We start from the raw sequence: 18,600 nt of genomic DNA on the forward strand, positions 1-18,600 counted from the left end.
GAAATAAAAGGCCTACATGGGCAACAAACAACGTCCCAACCCTCTCTCAGTCTCCAACAGCTGGATCCTACCTCAAGGGCAGGGTTTCTTCAGCCAGAGAGGCAGGAGCACATCAGCAGTGAGCAGCAGAGCACAGGACAAGCTAACAAGCTCTGCCGGGCTTATTACCTGGAAACCCACGATGCAGCTAGCACTGCCGGGGAGCCTGCAGTGTGGGGCTGAGTTTGGGAATCACTGCTCTAGAGAATGTGTTTTTCACTATGTTATAAATTGCCCCCGTTTTTAAGAAGTGGTATGATGCATAGATAGGAACTGTTATTTGAGAGGCGACTGCTAGCTTTAAGAGGGAGCGTCAGCCAAGTTTACCCACCAGCAAACTCCCAGCCCATCTCCTGCGAGTGAGAACATGAAGCTGAGCCAACGCACACATGCAGTGTTGAGCAACTAAACAAGAAGCACGGGGAACATTCTAAGACAATAGTAAATACACTGTCATCATGTTCTGAGGCTCTCAAAGAGAACTGCTGCTAAAGCAGCACACAAGTTTAAGTAACATCGTCTAATACTTACTTCACAAATCTTTTCCAATGAAGGGACAAAGAAGTCATCGCAGACAATTGCCAAAGCATAGAACATATATACGGCCTGCAAAGGAAAACAGAAAATGTTGAGTCTGGAGATTGTCAAGCAGAAACGAAGTGCAGTGTCCCAACTCATCTTAGGTTTGTTTTGGTACATACTTTTTGAAAAAATAAAATGCTCTTGCAAGAAGAATTCATGGGGCTCTCTGGGATTTAAGAGAAAGATCATGAAGTATTTATCCAAAAGTTCTCACAAGCTATCAAAGCTGCCAACATTTTATCATCATCATAAAGACTACTTTTCTTGGTTTTTTAAATTCTCTGGATATTGCTAAGCCACACTTAAATATTTTTGCCTTCCTTTTTCCCCCCCTGTTGCACAGCGCAAGGCTTTTTTATGATTGCATTCTCTGAAAATCTAAACCCTAGAGGAGTAATTTTTGAAATGCTAGCGTTTTGAAAAGGGGAAAGGAGCTTGTTTTCTGCGACTGAAGTGCCCTTGCATGTCATCTGGAATCCCAGTGCTAATTCTTGCTAATCTCCACATAGGAACAACTTCCAAATGACTGAAACCAAAGGGGGAACACAAGACTTGAAATGACACCTAGCCAATCAACTCTTCAATTTCATGCAAGAAGCATTTAATCTGTATCTCTGTATTATTAAACAGAAAATGCTAAGGCCTGATCTCTGCCCCGACAGGCAAATGGCACAGCATTTAATAATGGGTTAATAATGGGAGCGAGAGCAGCTAAGCTCTCATCCTCCCCAAGGAGGATAACCTGGTCCATATTGCCCAGAGGGAAGGACCTCTGTCCCCTGCCTTGACTCACGTCCTGGCACTAGACAGGAAAATGCTTGTTGGCATAGGGGAAAACCCGGTGAAAAGCATGCCAGCTACCTAACAGAGCACACCATCACAGCTGAGCTTATGCCCATATTCCAGCCCGCTCTAGTTTACTGGTGTAGCTGTATCTGAGGCCACCCAGGCTATTTTTTCACCACCTTACACAAACTTCGACGTATAGTAAAGGAACAGAGCCAGAAATACGGAAAACCAGAGAAATAAGGGCATCATCCAAACAGGGTAGCCCTGCCTGCGTTGCCCAGAGGACATGCTGCGGAGAGGAGAGCTGTCCCTGGAGTGCCACAGCAAAGTTTTAAAGCCAAGTGTCCTACGCAATGGGGGAAGTGGGAGAGAAGAGAGGACGACTGCACCCTCTGAAGACCTGCAAGACAGGCTAGCACTCATCCCTTGCAGCACTCCTCGGTGTCAGGTACACAGTATATCTGTTACAGCTGGCATCCCCACAGGAACTAGAAAACAATCTGCACGTGCTACCAAAAACCTGCCACAGAGAGTCTACATTACCACCTTGGATCTCTTTCCCAGCAGACTACAGTATTGGCAAAGGTTTATTTATTGCTATGCAATTGCGAAAGCATGCATGCACAACAGATCCTTAAATCTGGGGCATGTAAACAGAGAGGTGAGGCTCAGGGCATAAACCTGTAACAAATTGCATTGCAGCAGCTGTGCACAAACCACCTATGTCCAAAAAGAGGGGATGTGAAATGCTGCACATGGTGAGGCAGGAGAGATGAACACCTGAGCTTTTCCTCCCCAGTTCCTCCTCTTGGAGTTCGCTGGCCACCTCTGGCAGAGGTAGGACCCTGTGAGGGGCTGCACCCTGTGCGCAGGCCAGCAGGCTCACCGCCCCCATGCATCAGAGGACATTATGTCCCCCCACAAGGTCACCACAGAGATGCACGTACTGCTCCGGAGCTGCCCCACCATGAGTTTACACGCCTTGTCTGACTTGATCACGTAAATCCCCCTCACACTGGAAACGTACATCTCCATAACACTTTGCTAGGTTTTCAGTCCGTGTGGTTGTTTGGGGTTTTTTATTTTCTTTTAAAGATAGAGCTTCTCACCTGTAGAGCTACCTGTAATGTGCCTGAAAGCAAACAGCCCAAGAAGTAATTTTGGCATCTGGTCCAATAAAGCAGGCGGGCATGCATCAATCCCTTTCTTTTTCACAGTATCACTCACAGGCATTACATTATTTGTCTTTGCACTCCCAAAGTGAGACAAAACTACTTTAAAGTTCAAAGAGAGCTCCATCTTCTTTGTAACACCTGCCATGTACCACTATAGAATTATTTTAAAAGTAGTGCAGCTCCAGTGAGTAACTAGAGCTGAGAAAAGTGGCCAGTATTTCTAGAAAAAGCGTCTTAATCCTATCGAAGCAGAGTTATTACCTCATCACCAACAGATTCTCCTGCTTTGCTTATCTTTGAAGTTTACTGTTGAAGGTCCATGTCCTGGTGTCAGCTGGGATAGAGTTAATTTTCTTTCTAGTAGCTGGTATAGTGGTATGTTTTGGGGTCAGTATGAGAAGAATGTTGATAACACACTGATGGTTTCAGTTGTTGCTAAGTTAAGGATTTTTCAGCTGCTCATGCCCAGCCAGCAAGAAGGCTGGAGGGGCACAAGTTGGGAGGGAGACACAGCCAGGACAGCTGACCCAAACTGGCTGAAGGGGCATTCCATACCATGTGACATCATGCCCAGTATATAAACTGGGGGGAGTTGGCCTCCGGCGGGGGATTGCTGCTTGCAAACTAACTGGGCATTGGACAGCGAGTGGTGAGCAATTGCATTGTGCATCACTTGTTTTGTATATTTCAATCCTTTTATTAGCATTGGCATTTTATTATTGTTATTATTATCATTGTTATTTAGTTTCTTCCTTTTTGTCCTATTAAACTGTTCTTATCTCAACCCACGAGTTTTACCTTCTTCCTTCTGATTCTCTCCCCCATCCCACTGGGTGGGGGCGAAGTGAGTGAGCAGCTGTGTGGTGCTTAGTTGCTGGCTGGGGTTAAACCATGACAGTTGGGTGATAGGAGGAGACCAGAGTGTTTTTTTCTGGAGGGAAAGCAACAATAAAAATGGTCCCTGGGTTTTTGCTCTTGTTTTAATTTTCCAGAACAGGTTTAAATCCCCCAACCCCCTGAAAAACCCAGATTCTAACTTGACAGAATTTAATTACAACTTTGCTGCAAAAGGCCAGTAATTTCTGTGAAAATCTCAGCCATGAAAACTTTTCAAGCTCAAAAATAATTCAAGTATATTTTTTGCAGACTTAGAGATGGGAATTTCATCATAATGGATGATTTTGACACCACCTTGAAGATTTAGTGCTAGACTGTCACTTAGGACAGTTTCTGTGCTCCTATGTCACTACTCATAAACGTGAATAAATGTAACTTACACTTTATGAAACTCGTACACTGCAAAGTGGCCCACAGGACCACGAATGTAAGCAAAACTCCAGGTCTACAACTCTGCTGGGTGCAGCAGAGACCTTGATCTTGTAGAGGGAGCACTAGCTGCTGACGTGAAACCAACAGATAACTGTATGAAGAGAGATAAAGGAAGCAAATGGCTCACAGACATCATGCATCATAGGAAGAAGAATAAGAAACAGCCCCAGAGAGTTACGTGGCCAAATCCCATTGAAATACAATGGATAGCGGGTACCCAACTTCAGCCTGCATTTTTTGATCTGCTAATCATATTAATCTGCAGTGGGTCATGCCATCATTTTCCCTTCCCAAATACACAGTAATGCCTTTCAAGAACACTAATCTGTACATCATCATCCCTATAAATTGAGGACATCCTCTGTATTTGACATAATCTACAGTCACAGAGTGCAGGGCATCATATGGTTGCTTGGGCTTCCTGCAATCTGCTGCTGTTGTGGTAGCCAAGTTCTCCCGAAGGGGGGCAAGGCAATGAAGATGGAGAGAAGACAACAAACCAAAAAAGCACATGCTCAAAAGCCAAACCAGGTCACTTTGGCATCTGCCTCCACACGTGGCGCACATGCACAGTCTTTGCCTCCTGTATGCTCTCACTGTTTTTTTAGATCATACGAAGTTACTGTATCATACACGCTGTTCACCAGAAATACGATCAGTTTGGACGGACATCAGGTGCAAGACATCCATCAGTGTAAGTTTAGGAAAATCCTTTTGAGAGTTTTTAAATGAACATTCAAATGATGGGGTGGGGGGGCGGGGGGGGTAGAGAGGTGGGGGTTTGCACTGTATCCAGTGCAAACAATAGCTAGGCACATACACATCCCAGTACCCACAGGCAGGTATGTGTCATTGCGTTCTGATTTTTAGAAGGCACAACCACAACCAAAAAGGTGACAAGGGAATTTTCTTCTGTCCACCCATGCTTATGCCTTTGTAGGATTGGGTACAAGAGAAAAGGCAAAAAGGGGACTGAAATGAGTAAGGACTAGAAAAGCGAATGTGAAGAAACTGCCATCACCTAATTCTCTAATCCTCTTGGAGGTAGTGGGGAATGCCACACTGCTGTGTCTGCTGAAAGCGGAGCCAAAGCCTGCTGGAGTCAGTAAGATTATTGTGGGTGACTTCAGCAAATTTTAACACCAGGCTGATAGAACAGATCAGGCTGAACCCACACTGACTTATACGCTTGAGCATTTATTTTTAATGACCTCATTGTTGTCACAAATCTGGTTTTGGCTGGGAGTCTTCCCTAATTTTATTTAACTGGCTTGAGTGCAATACAGCGCAAAGTGTCAAAAACTAAGGAGTGTCTGGCTAGAAAACAGCTTGGTTCACAAAGTAAAACACTGGCAACTACCCTTGGTAAGTGAACATATGCGGCCAATAACTGTTACTTCCTTGAAAGTTGTTTGGGTTTTTTGGTGGGACTTTTTTTGTTTGGTTGGTTTTTAAACAAACAACACAAAATAAGGCTTAGAGTTTGGGCCAGCAGGAACACAACCAAAAAATTTACTTCTATGTCATGTCAAGTCAGACTCATAAAGACAGAGGCCAGACATCAGTCCAGGCTATTTTATGTGGAAAAAAGGAAGACAGCCAGCATCAGGGCAAGCAAGTCTGTTCTGTATGTTGAATGTGGAGAATGCAAACAGCATGGCTTTAACATTTTGCAGCTGATTTAGGTGGTGTGAGTTTCCATCTAGGTTAACCTGAGAATCCAACAGTCCCACTGCTTCTTCCTTCAATGCACGCAAGTCCGTCCTTGCAGGTACCACAGGAGCAGCAGGTTTAGCACAGGTAAGGAAAGCAGCAGGGCAGCACTTGCTGGAGCCTGTTCCACCTGCAAACAGCCATCAGGGATAAAGGCAGCAGCTGGGGGAACGCAGGTGTGCTATGGGCAGAGCTGGAGCCTGACATGTCTAATGGCAACAGGGGACAACGTGATGGACAGAACACAAAAAAAATAAGTCTCAGCCCCAGCATCATTTAGCTGTCTTCAGCTCAAAGCGAAGATTTGGAAGACTTTAAACAGGCAACATACTTAAAGGACACTCTTCCTCCCCAGGAGGACATTAAAAAATTACAAAAATATAATGGCTCTGCATAAAAGGATTACAGATACCAGATTAAGTATTACATTAGGATTGATTTTAAAATGACTATCCTAACAAAAAAGCATCAGAGAAGTAATTGCAATCTCTGCACCAAAGGAGATTAAGTATCTTACTCAAAATACATGTTCTGTTGCATGGGACGTAAATGATAATTTTTCATGTTTGTCCAGCAGTCCTTTGAGTTTCCTGTGCCAGTCTTCATACTCCGATTAAAACTTGTTTTACTGAGCTAAATCAAGAAGCTTTTCATAAGAAAACTTAAATACTGTAGGAGGCAGCAATACCCACAGCCCTGCCTTCCTACCAAGAGAGATGGGAAAGGAAGAGGTGACCGGCCCTGGCCGCTGCCCCCAGCAAGCGGACACAGCCAAGGGCCATCGCTGAAACCACTGTAACCAAGCATAGGGCTTTCCTCAGTTCTGACTGCATTACAAAATCACCTAAGACTCCATTATTGAAGAGAAGTTAAAAAAAACCCCAACCAAACAAGGAAGCCACAGAGTCCAACTTTACTCAAAGCAGATGCCCATGGTATCACGATGTGCTCAGCAGCAAGCTGTCCGTATTGTGCAGCATCGCTAAAGCAAGCACGTTCGGGGCACTGGAAAATCATCACCCTAATGAGACAGCTCTGTGCTGTAGAAATGAGATGCGGCTGGTTTTTGACTCAGCGCAGAAATAAAGACAGGATATATCCAGAGTGACCTACATTTTCTGAGCGGCTGGCACAAGGGAGGCAGGTGTCCCGTTGGTGCACCCCGTTCCCATGGCTACGCTGAACGATGGCAAACGAGAAGCATGAGGGACCACTAAGCGCCGACACCGCTCCTTCACCCCTGCTCAGCTCAGCGTGCCGTGGAGCTCTGCCTGGGGAGAATCTCGACCTCGACTGTGCGTGCACACACACACAGACTCTTCACACCGGCAGCGCAATGCATCCTGGGACCACATTCCGGATTTGCCCGAAGAAAGCTGGGAAAAGGGGAACCAACGCTGTACTGTCAAAAAGACTGAGATAACACAGGGATGAGGGCAGAGCCTGCAGCTGGGCAGATGAAGGCTGAGCGGCGACAGGGCAGGGAGGAAAGCTAGCGCCCATCCCATTGGGCTTTTTCCAGGGAAACCCGCAGTGATACCCAAACCATCCTTCCTCTGTGTCAGCAAACCCCTTACAAATTACTTGGCGAACCAATTTCCAACCCCCTGTCCGACGGAGCTAATGGGTGCCTATTGCCCAGCGTCCGTGAGCGCGGTAGGGCTGGGGGTCTGCACAGGCATCAGTACACATCTGCTGGAACAAACTAAAAATTAGCAATATGCTACGAGAATGCCTAGACACCTGTACACTGTCAGGAACAACATTAAGATTGCAAAATGAAGCTCCCAAGCTGTGGGGAGGTCCTGGATTGCAGGCTGTACACTTGATCCTTTAGCAGTGAACAGCCCCAGACTCTCAAAATCCAGACCCTGGCTCCCTCCAAACTGAACATCCCAAACCAGCAACTTAGCGGGGTTGTTACTGTCCATAGCAGCATGCCCTCTTCTCAGAGAAGACATGAAAATAATTAATAGCAGTGAAGCAATCAGTTGATCAGCTTCAAAGAAGTATCTGGGGGAAATTAAAACACTATGTCTCCAAACCTGTAATATGGTTTCAGTGGCCCACTTTTCCTTCAAACTGAACTATTTTCAGCTCAGACCTAAAACTACTGCTAAACTGTTCCTGCTCAGTTTTTCCTAGATTTTTGAAGTGTTTAGGGATTTACTTTTATCTTTGTGAAGCATCAGATTACGTTAAGTAACTCTGCACAGTCCCACCATGGGATTTCCTGGGGTCTTTGTGTTTTCACTTTTATTAAACAATAAGGAGAAGATGCCTTGGGAATCCCCTGAGAGGCCATCTACTGCATTCCCCCAAGGCCTCAGTTTGTAGAATTTGCTCCCTGGTTCTCTGGCTTCTGTTAAACCAGCTTTATCTTGACGTCTTTCAGAAATAAACATGAAAGTATGGGCAAAGTGGGAGAGGAGAAAGAATAAGTTTTTACTGAAATGAATAAAAACAGTTTAAGGGGAGGTCAATAAACATGAGAAGCATGATGAAGACCTGCTAATCATCACTCAATTGTTCTCCCTACCCTCACAAAGCCCCTCTTACAGTCCAGTTTCCTCACACTCACAAAGAAATTTCCATGGAGACAATGCAACTCTGTGTCTATATCCTTTTTTCCCCCACAAAGTGCATTTTTGCGCATGCTCTGGTTTGATCACACGTTTGGTAACTGTATCACTGGAAGGTAAAAACCAGAATTAGAGGTTTATCACCCCAATACAATACCCTTTCAAACCAGACTAAAGAGGCAGGTTGCTAAATGCTGGCAGTTGACTATTTTCTCCATCAGTTTTTCTTTGACAATAGATTACAAACAGTTACTCTGTTACAGGAGAAGGCAACACGTTTGTCATTGCTGCTTCTGCTTCCCGCTCCACCCAAGGGGCTGGACCAGGGCCACAGACAGTGAAGCTTGGGGACCTTTCCTTGGGATTCACGGAGCTGGCAGCTCGGGGTAGAAAGACACTAGGAAACTTCTCAGCTGATACCCACTGTCTTGGACCCATACACCTTGTGACAGCCTCCGACAGCTGAGGAGTAACCCCCAAGTACCACAGTGCTAGAAAGGGTGCATCCAGCTGGGTCCTGCACCCTGGGGACACATGAGCTGGAGTGTGGTCAACAAATTTTCTTGGTCGATAAAATCGCTATGGAGAATGATGGAGCACTAATGGAATGAGGTATCTGTCTTGCTGCTTGCTAGAGGAGAAGAAACTGGATATGTTTCTGTCGGGACAGCAGATGCTTACATTTAATTTTCATTAAAAACGGATTTTCCTTTGTATTCTGAAGTAGACAGTTCATCTTGAAATTTCAGTCTTCCAAACCCCATTTGGATACATGTTAAAAGTATGTTCAGCTTATTCAGAACTGACAAAAAAAAAAAGCCTGTGGAATAAAAACTATCTTGAGAGCGATTATGAAGCCCAAATCTAATTTAAAGTAGACTGGAAAATAACCCAACTCCTATTTTATGTAGTCAACTGTATGAGAATACTGTGTGATTTCATTGTTAATAATAATGAAAAAATACAGTCCAGGTCTCGCCTCTTAAATAGCCTGGAAAAACACATTCAAAGGTATGGATCACATAGAGATTAAAAACGGTTTTAGCAACTCATATTTTAATGGTGTCATTATAAACTTATTTCTGTAACTCAAGAGATTTTTGAAAAATTATTTTTGTCTGAAAATTGAAGAAATGTGAGGTTACAAGGTAGCGACATGCTGTTATAATCATCGTTTTTTGCCTAGAGTGGCTGTACAGGAGTCTGCTAGTTGTTTTTCAAGTAGAGAGGTGAATTTAACTGCAGATAGTTAATCTCTTCCTTAAACAACTCTCATAACACTTTTCTGTATTACCCATAGTACAGTTACAAGGGTGCCAACAGCATATCAGTATTTTTCAAGACTACGTTACGATGTTTACACACTTCCTGTACGGATTAAGAGTAGTTAATTTAGGTCCTTGAATTAACAGATGATCAACAGTGACCTTATCCTGTCAAAACACAAAAACTGTTGGAGTTGCAGAGCACTGACTGCCAGGAAAACAAATAATCAGCACTTGGGATGCAAACACACACCGACCGAGATGTGCATCAAGGTAGGTGTGAAATCCCACAGAGAGTGCTACGTGACATGCTGACTGTGGCTGTGAAATGGATCCTGAAGACATAACATCAAGCATCCAAAAGTAGGAAAAGAGCAGACCAAAGGCTGCCTTGGATGCATGGACAGGTCTCCAGGATGGCGTTCCTTGGGACCACTTCTCAGTTCCACCAACGCCGTCCCCAATGCCTCTTTCAAGCCCAGCCCAAGCCCCGCATTTGGACATTCAGAAGAGGGCACCACGCTAACCACCAACACCAGGGATGCACGAGAGCCACCATGTGCGGCACTGACCGCCGCGGTGCGGCGCATATGGGCGGCAGTGGTTTAAGACAATCCTGCTTCACTGCTGGATAGAAGCAGCTCACAGTCCATGTGATCTGACCAGAGCCAGGCAGGTGAAATCCAGCCTGCAGCTTCACCCCATACCTACAGTGGAGGAACTGAAGATCCTCTGAAGGGTCTCTCTTTCCACCAACTGCACAGAGGCTCTGGGTGACTAGCTGCTGCATGACACTACTTTGAGAGAAGGTTTATATGAATTTTTGGGAGCATTCTTGAGTGTGCTAAAAAATCCAGCTCGGGTCCAGTGCTCACTTTCCAAAACATCCCAAAGCTCAATGTACCCATGGAATCTTGGAAGCCTTGAGCTTGCCAGACAAAGTCAATAGTGTTGTTACTCAACAAATTTTTGCAGCCATTTAGCTGAAATAAAATCATAACACAGAGCACTCGCATTACAATATGCAATACAATCTAATTTATACTTAAAAAGAAATCATGAATCATTGCACATAGCTAATGGTGATTGGTCATTTAAGCTGACTAAAAATTAAGTGCTTTTAAACATTCATTAGAAGCAGGTAACTTCTTGGTTGCTTAAGAATGACTCTTCCACCCAAGAAGTACCAACTTGGCAGTTCTTAAATGAAGATGACATTAAAAAGGAAAAGAATTGTCTTCATCTACCTAAAAAAAGTCAAGGAACAGATTTGGAGGGACAGTGCTTCCCTCTGCGAGAATACTGCAGTTGCCAAAGGCAACGTCCTCTAACATTAGCTAAGTGTCTAGTAGACTGACAGACCAGGGTTATTTAAATAAATTTACCTTGAGTATCTTTAATTTTGGCCTTACCCATGCACACCACTTACACTGACTTGTTTGGGGCAGAGATCACAAAACTCCAAGCCCAAAATTGTACAGATTTCTCAGGTCTTTACAATAGCATCTATTACCGTTGTCTTGGCATATTTCTGTACTTTGAGGCAAATCCCTTGCCTGCCTGATGTCCTCCAGAATTCCCAGGAGGATCCAGGACACCCTGAAGCTGATAAATGAGAAGTTACAATCTTTAATATATTCAGGAAGAAAAATTCACTTTAGCAACTTAACTACTCAGGGGAATTCTGGAGACACAAACTTTTTTTTATTAATCCAGTTGATAATCTTTTAAACAGAAAACCCTCTCTAATTTCTTTCTCCTACAGCTATGTCATAAGGGGTACCACAAGGATTTCTGGGGGCAATTTCTGGGTTAAGACTTCACTTATTTTTGAAAGCAGTTACATGAATGTCCTCCCTTGACCTGCCAACCCTGCAGCATCCTCGTGCTCGGGGGCGGAGGGCAGGGGACCCCAGCTGCCCAACAGCCTCAGCAAGCTGGTCTGGCTGGAGTAAAGCAACTCACAGGAGTTTATTCACATGAAAGCATGCGCCTGCGCTCATGGGCTGCACCAGGGCTTTTAAAAAGGGTTTATGTAAAACTGAAGTACATTATACTCAGCGTAGTTACTGAAATTCACTCTCAACCACGATTGAGACCAGAAGTCCCTGTGGGCAGGACGCGGCATCAGCCTGCGGTGAGTGCCCTGAGCCCTGTCCACACTGATAGGAGAAGAACCGCAAAGTCACAAAACTTACACAAAGGACGTGCAGGACCACAGCTCCGTGTCTCCTGTCCTCATTCGTGAAGATGTCATTGGGGAATTCATGGAGAGCTGCAAAAAGGGGGGACAAAAGAAAGCTCAGATGTTTAATCGGCTACCCAAAACCACCGCACGTGCTGTTAAGTAACACAACAAAAAGTTGTCCAAGCCCTTCTACCGGGCAGTAGTCCTACGACTACCACACCAGAGGCTCTTTGTTTTGCCTCCCTGTTAGTTTAGCTTAACTTGCCCTCTGGCAATTATAGCCTTTCCCCAAATGTTTACTGTGTAATTTGCTTCAGTGGCAACCACAATGTCGTGCACCTAAAGCCACCTTGGGGATGCAATATAAATCCCAAGACCACAGCACACTGCACTCTCCTGAAAATGTTCAAGGGAAACAGCATTGCACAGAGTAGGTGGTGATGGGTCGCTCTCACGAAAATGGATGGGTAAAAGCCTCCCCCCAAGCCCCTGTCACCACCTCCCCATCAGTAGGGTGCAGGTAACATGTTCTCATCTCTGGCAGGACCTAACGCTCTCCAGATGGGCCACGACTTCCCTCGAGTGCCCTTCCCAACAGCAGGCACAGTAGAGACCTTGTGGCAAACCACCTCTCAGCTGTTTTCATTCTCTACCCTGCCCTGGTGTCTCTCACTGCCCCCACTGAACTAGTAACAGCATCAAGATACTGGACTTTCCTGTACATCAAACACTCTGAAGATAACCTGCTGTGTGTTAGATAGCCAGCCAGTGGCTGAAATGGGATGCCACCCAGGACAGTGGCAGATTTGGAAATTTCAGATCAAAATGAATCCTGCCTCTACCTCCAGACTTCACTCTGCCTCCTCAGAGACGTCCTCAACACAAACAAGACATATGATGTATGACGTTAGTGATGCAAAGAAGGTTTTGACAAAGACATATCAAGTATTTTGGGGAAAAAAAGCAAGGGTGCAACTCTTTGGAATTGCAAAGATTTCCATCAGGAAGGCTTCGTGTTACTGCAAAGCCCCATGAGATGTAACCCTATGTGCAAAGGCAAGCTGGACTCCTCTTGAAGACAACAGTTCAACAAGATCACACGTCTGAAATCCCGGAAGCAAGTTTTCTGTGAAGGTGCCATGCCATGCCCTGTGCCATGAGAAGGGGTGAGAGTTCCCACCTTCCCCAAAGGCCATCAAGCAGTCTGTGTAAAATGGCCAGGCTTCAGCCACAGAACCATGGCAAGGCAACAGCTATTGCTCACAAATGCAAGGATGGTGTCCGAGGACTCCCTTGGCACAGCCTGTACATGTTTCCAACAGCAGCTTTCTACCTGCAGTAAACTCAAAGGCAAAGCTGTGATTGCTCCAAATGAAGGATATATGCCTTTACTCTGCAGTAAGGCTGTAGGACCCGGGCAGACTCGATGGTCTAACTAGCTTCAGAAAGAGCATCTGTTGGTAGAAGTGAACCATGAAGAAACTTCATGCAGAAACATAATTATCTCAAATAATGATATGATAGAGCAGGGAAAAAAACAGCAACCCAAATCAGATGCTGTTTCTCTCAGTAAAGCTGCCCATTGGCAGGGTAAGTGGATCCTGTTTCTGACCTCACCGATCTTCTCATGACCACAGTCTCCTCGGTGGTCTACAACACCTTGCTGGAGCCAAGCTCACACAATGCAAAAAAAGAAGGCATTCTACACAGTCGGAAGGTGAAGTGCTAAAGATGCTAACCCCCCTCCAACTCCTTCCACCTTCTGAAGTTACAAGGTGGCACATTTTGGAAACAGGCAGAAGTACTTTTACCACACAGCATGTTATAAAATGGAGGATTTCATTCCCCAGGGATGCTGTGACAGGCAACAAAGTAGGAAAGGCCCAAAGGGAGATCCTCCATGGATTGTCTCTTGGTGACACTAAGTATGGTAACCTAAATGCAAACTCCAGTCGCTGTAAACCCTGTCTTGAGCAGTCAGCAAGGGTATGCATGGGCAGAAGGACTGATCTTTATGTGCTCTGTCGCTTACACTTCTCCCTAAGCATCCCCTACCAGCCACTTCCAGAAGCAGGATGCTGGGCTAGGTGGCCATTATGTCAGCTTCCTGATTTGGGCAGTTTTCTAAACAATCAGGAGAGAAGAAAGGGACATTTTGAAATCTGCAGTGAGAGGTGATGGAAGCAGAGCCGTGACCTCCTGGTTGCTCAAGCATTCACGCTTTTGCTCCCTTCCTCCTTACAGCAGAGAAAAGCACCAGCTCCGAAGTAACAAGCTTACACCTAGAGGAGGTTTGCACTTCACCTTGGCTTTATCACCCAGTTTAAGACCATCAGAGTCATAAAGTCTTAGAAATGACACACTAACAAGCATCTGGGACGGATGATGGCCTACTATGCCAACCCAGAAAACAGCTCAGCAATTTAGTTTGTTCAATGTGCCTTCATTAAGAGCAATATATTTTTGTTAGATGAGCAGCTCTCTTTTCAAAGTCAAGTAATCAGTATAACAGTTGAAAACAGCATGCAATACAGTCGGATAACCTTTGTTGCAAATACGGTGTTGCAAGTCATTTAAAGACAAATTACATCCATTTACTCAAATACTTTATTACTGTTCTGGATGTTAATTGGATTATAAAGCACTTGAAGACAGTCTGCCAATTAGGCTGCAAGAATGGCTTTTGGTTATAAACTAAAAAGCCAGTGTGAAGATGATGTTCTGGCATTCCAAGTGCTTCTCAGTAATTCCAGATTTGAATTGATCAATAACAACTAAAGTAATGGCTTTCTTCTAATGGTCAGTACTGCACATTCAGCCTTGAGTTGTGTGCTGAAAAAAAAAAATCAAGCTCTGTTTTTCCTGCTTTCACATCATTATCATTAATAAAGCTCCAGCAATTGGAATTTAATTAGCAATTCCATAGATGATTAAATGGAAAAACAACGCAGCTAACTCTCACAGCTTTGCTGCCTGTGAAGCAATAACTGAGCAAAACGCAGCTACGTCTTAATTTTGTTACTAATGCAAGCAAGGAATCTACCCAGGCACTGTATCCGAGGAGGAAAACCTTCTGTTTTACATACGCAGTCTTTTAACCAAAGATTCAGGTTAACACTGTTAATGGTATTCCTGTGCATCGGTAAACATTATAATGAGTCCTAACAAACTAGTGGGAGCTACTGGAGCAGTACAGATGGCACCTTTAAAATTCACCTTACGATGAAGTAGCACCAGCAGTACCGTTGAGCGTGGGACAGACAACGTCGCAGACACAGATTGCACCAGATGAGAGAGAGGGCTGTGCACCACAGCTTGCCGAGAAGTCTGGCGTGGTCACCCACCATCGGCTCGCGGTTTACATCGTTCATCTGGTGTGCGTGGTCTCAGAGGACCAGGACCTGGCCATGCCTAACCTCCGACCGGACTGGGGAAGCCCCGGTCCAGAGGGGCTCCGGGTAGGTGGGAAGTCTGGAGAGGGCAAGGGGAGCAGGGGCTGCCGGCACCTCCCAAGAGAAATGCCCAGCGTGGGGGCCAGCCTGAACTGCACAGGGGGCAGAAGGTTTTGGCCTTTTATGAGAACTAGCAATACCTGTGACTTTTTATAATAAATCGGGATTCACCTGCCAGGGATTGTACCTATTTTCTTCCGAAGCAGAGCTAGTACTGCCAGGATGCCCTTCACCCTCCCACTCCCCCCAACACATGTACTGTGTCAGATACGCACAAAGCTGCCAAAAGCACGTTTAGGTGTGCAACCCAAAGAAACTAGTCAGACGGGCACCAGCACAAAGACAGGAGTTTAAACAAACAAACAAACAAACAAAAAAACAGAAACAACACAAAACGCTATGGAAGATGCAAGACGATGAAGTTAACATAGCTGGAAAGGATTCCTCTTTCCTCAGCAAAATATCATTATGTGAAAATCAAAGGTTTTCATCACAGTTTAGTTTAAGACATGTTCCTGACCATTCACCAGACCATAAGACATTGCAAAGGAAACATGGGGAGGTATGTTTTTAGCAATGGGCAAAATGGTTTGCTAACACGCACACACGCATATGGTTCCCTCTCCCTCCTGCAGCTGCCTAGGAGATATTACCATGACAATTCGTAACAGACAGAAACGATGAAAATGCAATCCCTTTATCAAGAGTCTCTAGGAGGTTCAAGGAGACTGAAGCACACCTAAGGTAAAAGCATACAGAAAAAACACAGTATAAAAATAGAGTAAGCTTGTTGCTACTGGCAAAGGTGGGGGAATCCTAGCCATCCTTTCTCTGCACAGCAGAAACATCTAATCCTTCCTCAGCTTCAGGTTCCCACCCCCGTGCTGTAATGAAACGCACCTTCTTATCTGAGAAAATCTAAGGTGTCCATCACTGCATTCTCTATGACATCGTCTGCACACAAACGCTTTTAGTGGCTTACAGTTCAATGTATTATAAAATTAATTATAAAATAATGTATGCAAATTTGAAATCTGCTGTATTTTTATTAGATGCATCAGGTGCAGATGAGTACAGATAAGAGGAGAGCTTTGCAAAACACAGGAGCTCCTTTCTAAGAAGAAATAAAGGGTGTTGCTGGAACACCACTCCAACAACAGCTGCCCTATTTAGCGAGTATAAAAGCTCATACAGTGTGTTATTTTGCTTAAAAGAGTCCTCAGCTTTTGTACAGAAAATAGGGGCAGATTTTGCCAGGCTTATTTTGATTGCACCAGGAAAAAAACCAACCACTCTGTCAATGAACCTAAATTCAAAGAGTTAAACATTTCTGCCTAATTGACACACTCTCATCCTGCAGACTTTGTAGGTATTGGGCCTGCAAACTGCAGATGGGCAGGATCTTCACATGAACTCAGCACCTCCACAGACATTTTCTGCATGGGCATTAAGTACAATGCTCATTGCCAAGACCAGGCCCATACCCTTGCAGCAGCACTGCAGCATCCAACACTGACAGCATTTCTACCGCAGACGTGAATTCCAGCCTTCAGATGCACGCAACACAGTTTTAGTTTTCAGTTAATGAGGTACGTTCTCAGCAAACAAAGCGCAAGAGTGTGCAACTCAACACAATGCTTCTTTTAGGATGCAGTTCAATCTTGTATTGGCAAATTGTAAAATTACTAGTAAATATTAGGATTATTAGAATTTGGAAGTAACTGGAACTAGATGACTATTAGCAAGGTATGGATTAGCTGTGTAACGGAGGCTAAATAATAAAGGAACAGATCAGCAGTAGGTGTAAAAAGTTGCACTCCTTAGCGTTAGCCAAGGACCTGACAGCAAGACTTCAGATATTTAGACAGGTAGTGGCTGTTATACCGAACGGGGAGCCCACACCTTTCAAGAGCGGGACATATGCCACCTACTGCAGCCCACGGCACAACCCCAGCAAGTACAAAGCAGCAGCGGACCTGCTGCTACTCGCTCACACGAGAGCATTCACAAGGGTGTCGCAGTATGTGCTCCCCTCGCCAGATTTAGAGGAAAATGTTGTACCCATGCTTGACAGGGAAACGTTATTTCAGTCATAATACAATGAGTTGGAATAAATTCTTGTCCTTTTATTCTCAATCAGTGTGCGATTCATTAAAACTGGAACCCTGTTCAGCCTTGGCTTCAGCTGACTTACGAAATGATCTGCATTACCACTCTGTTCAGAGGATTTGCCGGTGCAGTACAAATTTGCCTCTGTTCTGCAGAGTCAAGCTACTCCAGGCAGTTTGCAAGTGCCAAGGACAGATGCGCAGAGAAGATGCTGCTGTACCATTCCTCTGGATGGCAGCAGGGAACGTTACGCTTTCAAAACCCTTTAACCTGCCACTCCTTTCCCTCTCCTATTTAATGTTTCCACCTTTCCAAAAGGATTCTTTTAAAAAAACAAAACCCAACACTGTACTGGATCAATAGTTCTCAAAGCTGCAACCTACTCTTATTTTTAAAAAAAGTCTTTATATTGCTATAGCCAGTGTACCTACCCTGGGGAAAAGAAACCCCTTGGGAAATCTGCCATAGCTTTCATAGAAGAAGGAAGAACTAGGATGTTCAGCCTAGGCAATGAATTATCAGCAAAGAAAACCATCAAAAATTTAAAAACTCGGTTCATTTTCTCCCACTGCCCCCATAATTCTTTCATGGTCAGAGGTAAGTCACGTTAGTGCCAGGCACTGCAATCCCGAAGCATCCAAATACCTAGTGGGGAGAGGCCCAGCCTGGATTTGTATACAGCTTTCTAGGATAACTACTCTGCCCAGTGGCTCCCTTCTTTCCCAAGAGCTCTTCAGAAGTGAGCTGCACATCCCATCACAGGGTAGAAGACAAGGCTACAGAAAGGCATAACTTGAAAAAACTACATGAGTGGGCTGGATTAGAAACCGGGATTTAGATACGTGACTCCAACAATTAGGCATCACTGGTATTCACAATATCAAGGCTACCTCAGCTGTCATTTCAAGTCCCAGAGTCAACTATACTTCTGCAGCTGGAAAAACACACAGACATGTAGCTGTGCCAAGCAGCTGGGCACAAGCTCTTGTCTAAGCCCAGATGACAGATCGTTTACTCCCGTGCCCAGCTTGAGGTGCTCAGAGCGTGCCAGCTCGCAACAGGAAAGCAAACACATTATTAACAACAACCACAACAGGAACAGAGAACTCAAGGGAACATCGTTATGCCACTGCATAGACGCATGTGGTGCTGTATCTTAGGCAGCGCCTATCGTGCTTGCCTTCCCATCTTGGCAGGGATGCAGCGCAGCTGCAAACGGCTCAGAGAGCAGCAACGGGATCCGCCGGGAGGATGGACAAGCTGCTGAGCATGAAATGCTGGAATAGAGACCACCTCTTCAACCTGAAAAAGGCAGAGCAGAGCAGGGCTTTCTGAACTAGAGTGGCAAGGAGAGAGAGAAAAGGGACCAACCGCTCA

General features: G+C 44.9%; 1 protein-coding gene across 5 annotated transcripts in view; it reads right to left on the reverse strand.

Moving 5' to 3' along the window:
• Positions 1 to 18,600, reverse strand: part of SLC24A3 (solute carrier family 24 member 3) — a 185,201-nt gene that overhangs the window by 61,737 nt on the left and 104,864 nt on the right. For 3 of the 5 annotated variants that reach the window (XM_049801139.1, XM_049801136.1, XM_049801138.1), the window contains exon 3: positions 571 to 645. In XM_049801139.1, the coding sequence (XP_049657096.1) occupies positions 571 to 645 (75 nt within the window). Of the gene's footprint in view, positions 1 to 570; positions 646 to 11,672; positions 11,750 to 18,600 lie in introns of all 5 variants that reach the window. The other 2 variants (XM_049801141.1, XM_049801140.1) reach the window with 1 other exon arrangement.

Source organism: Accipiter gentilis, chromosome 5 (assembly GCF_929443795.1).
Source record: "Accipiter gentilis chromosome 5, bAccGen1.1, whole genome shotgun sequence".
Taxonomy (NCBI): Eukaryota; Metazoa; Chordata; class Aves; order Accipitriformes; family Accipitridae; genus Astur; species Astur gentilis.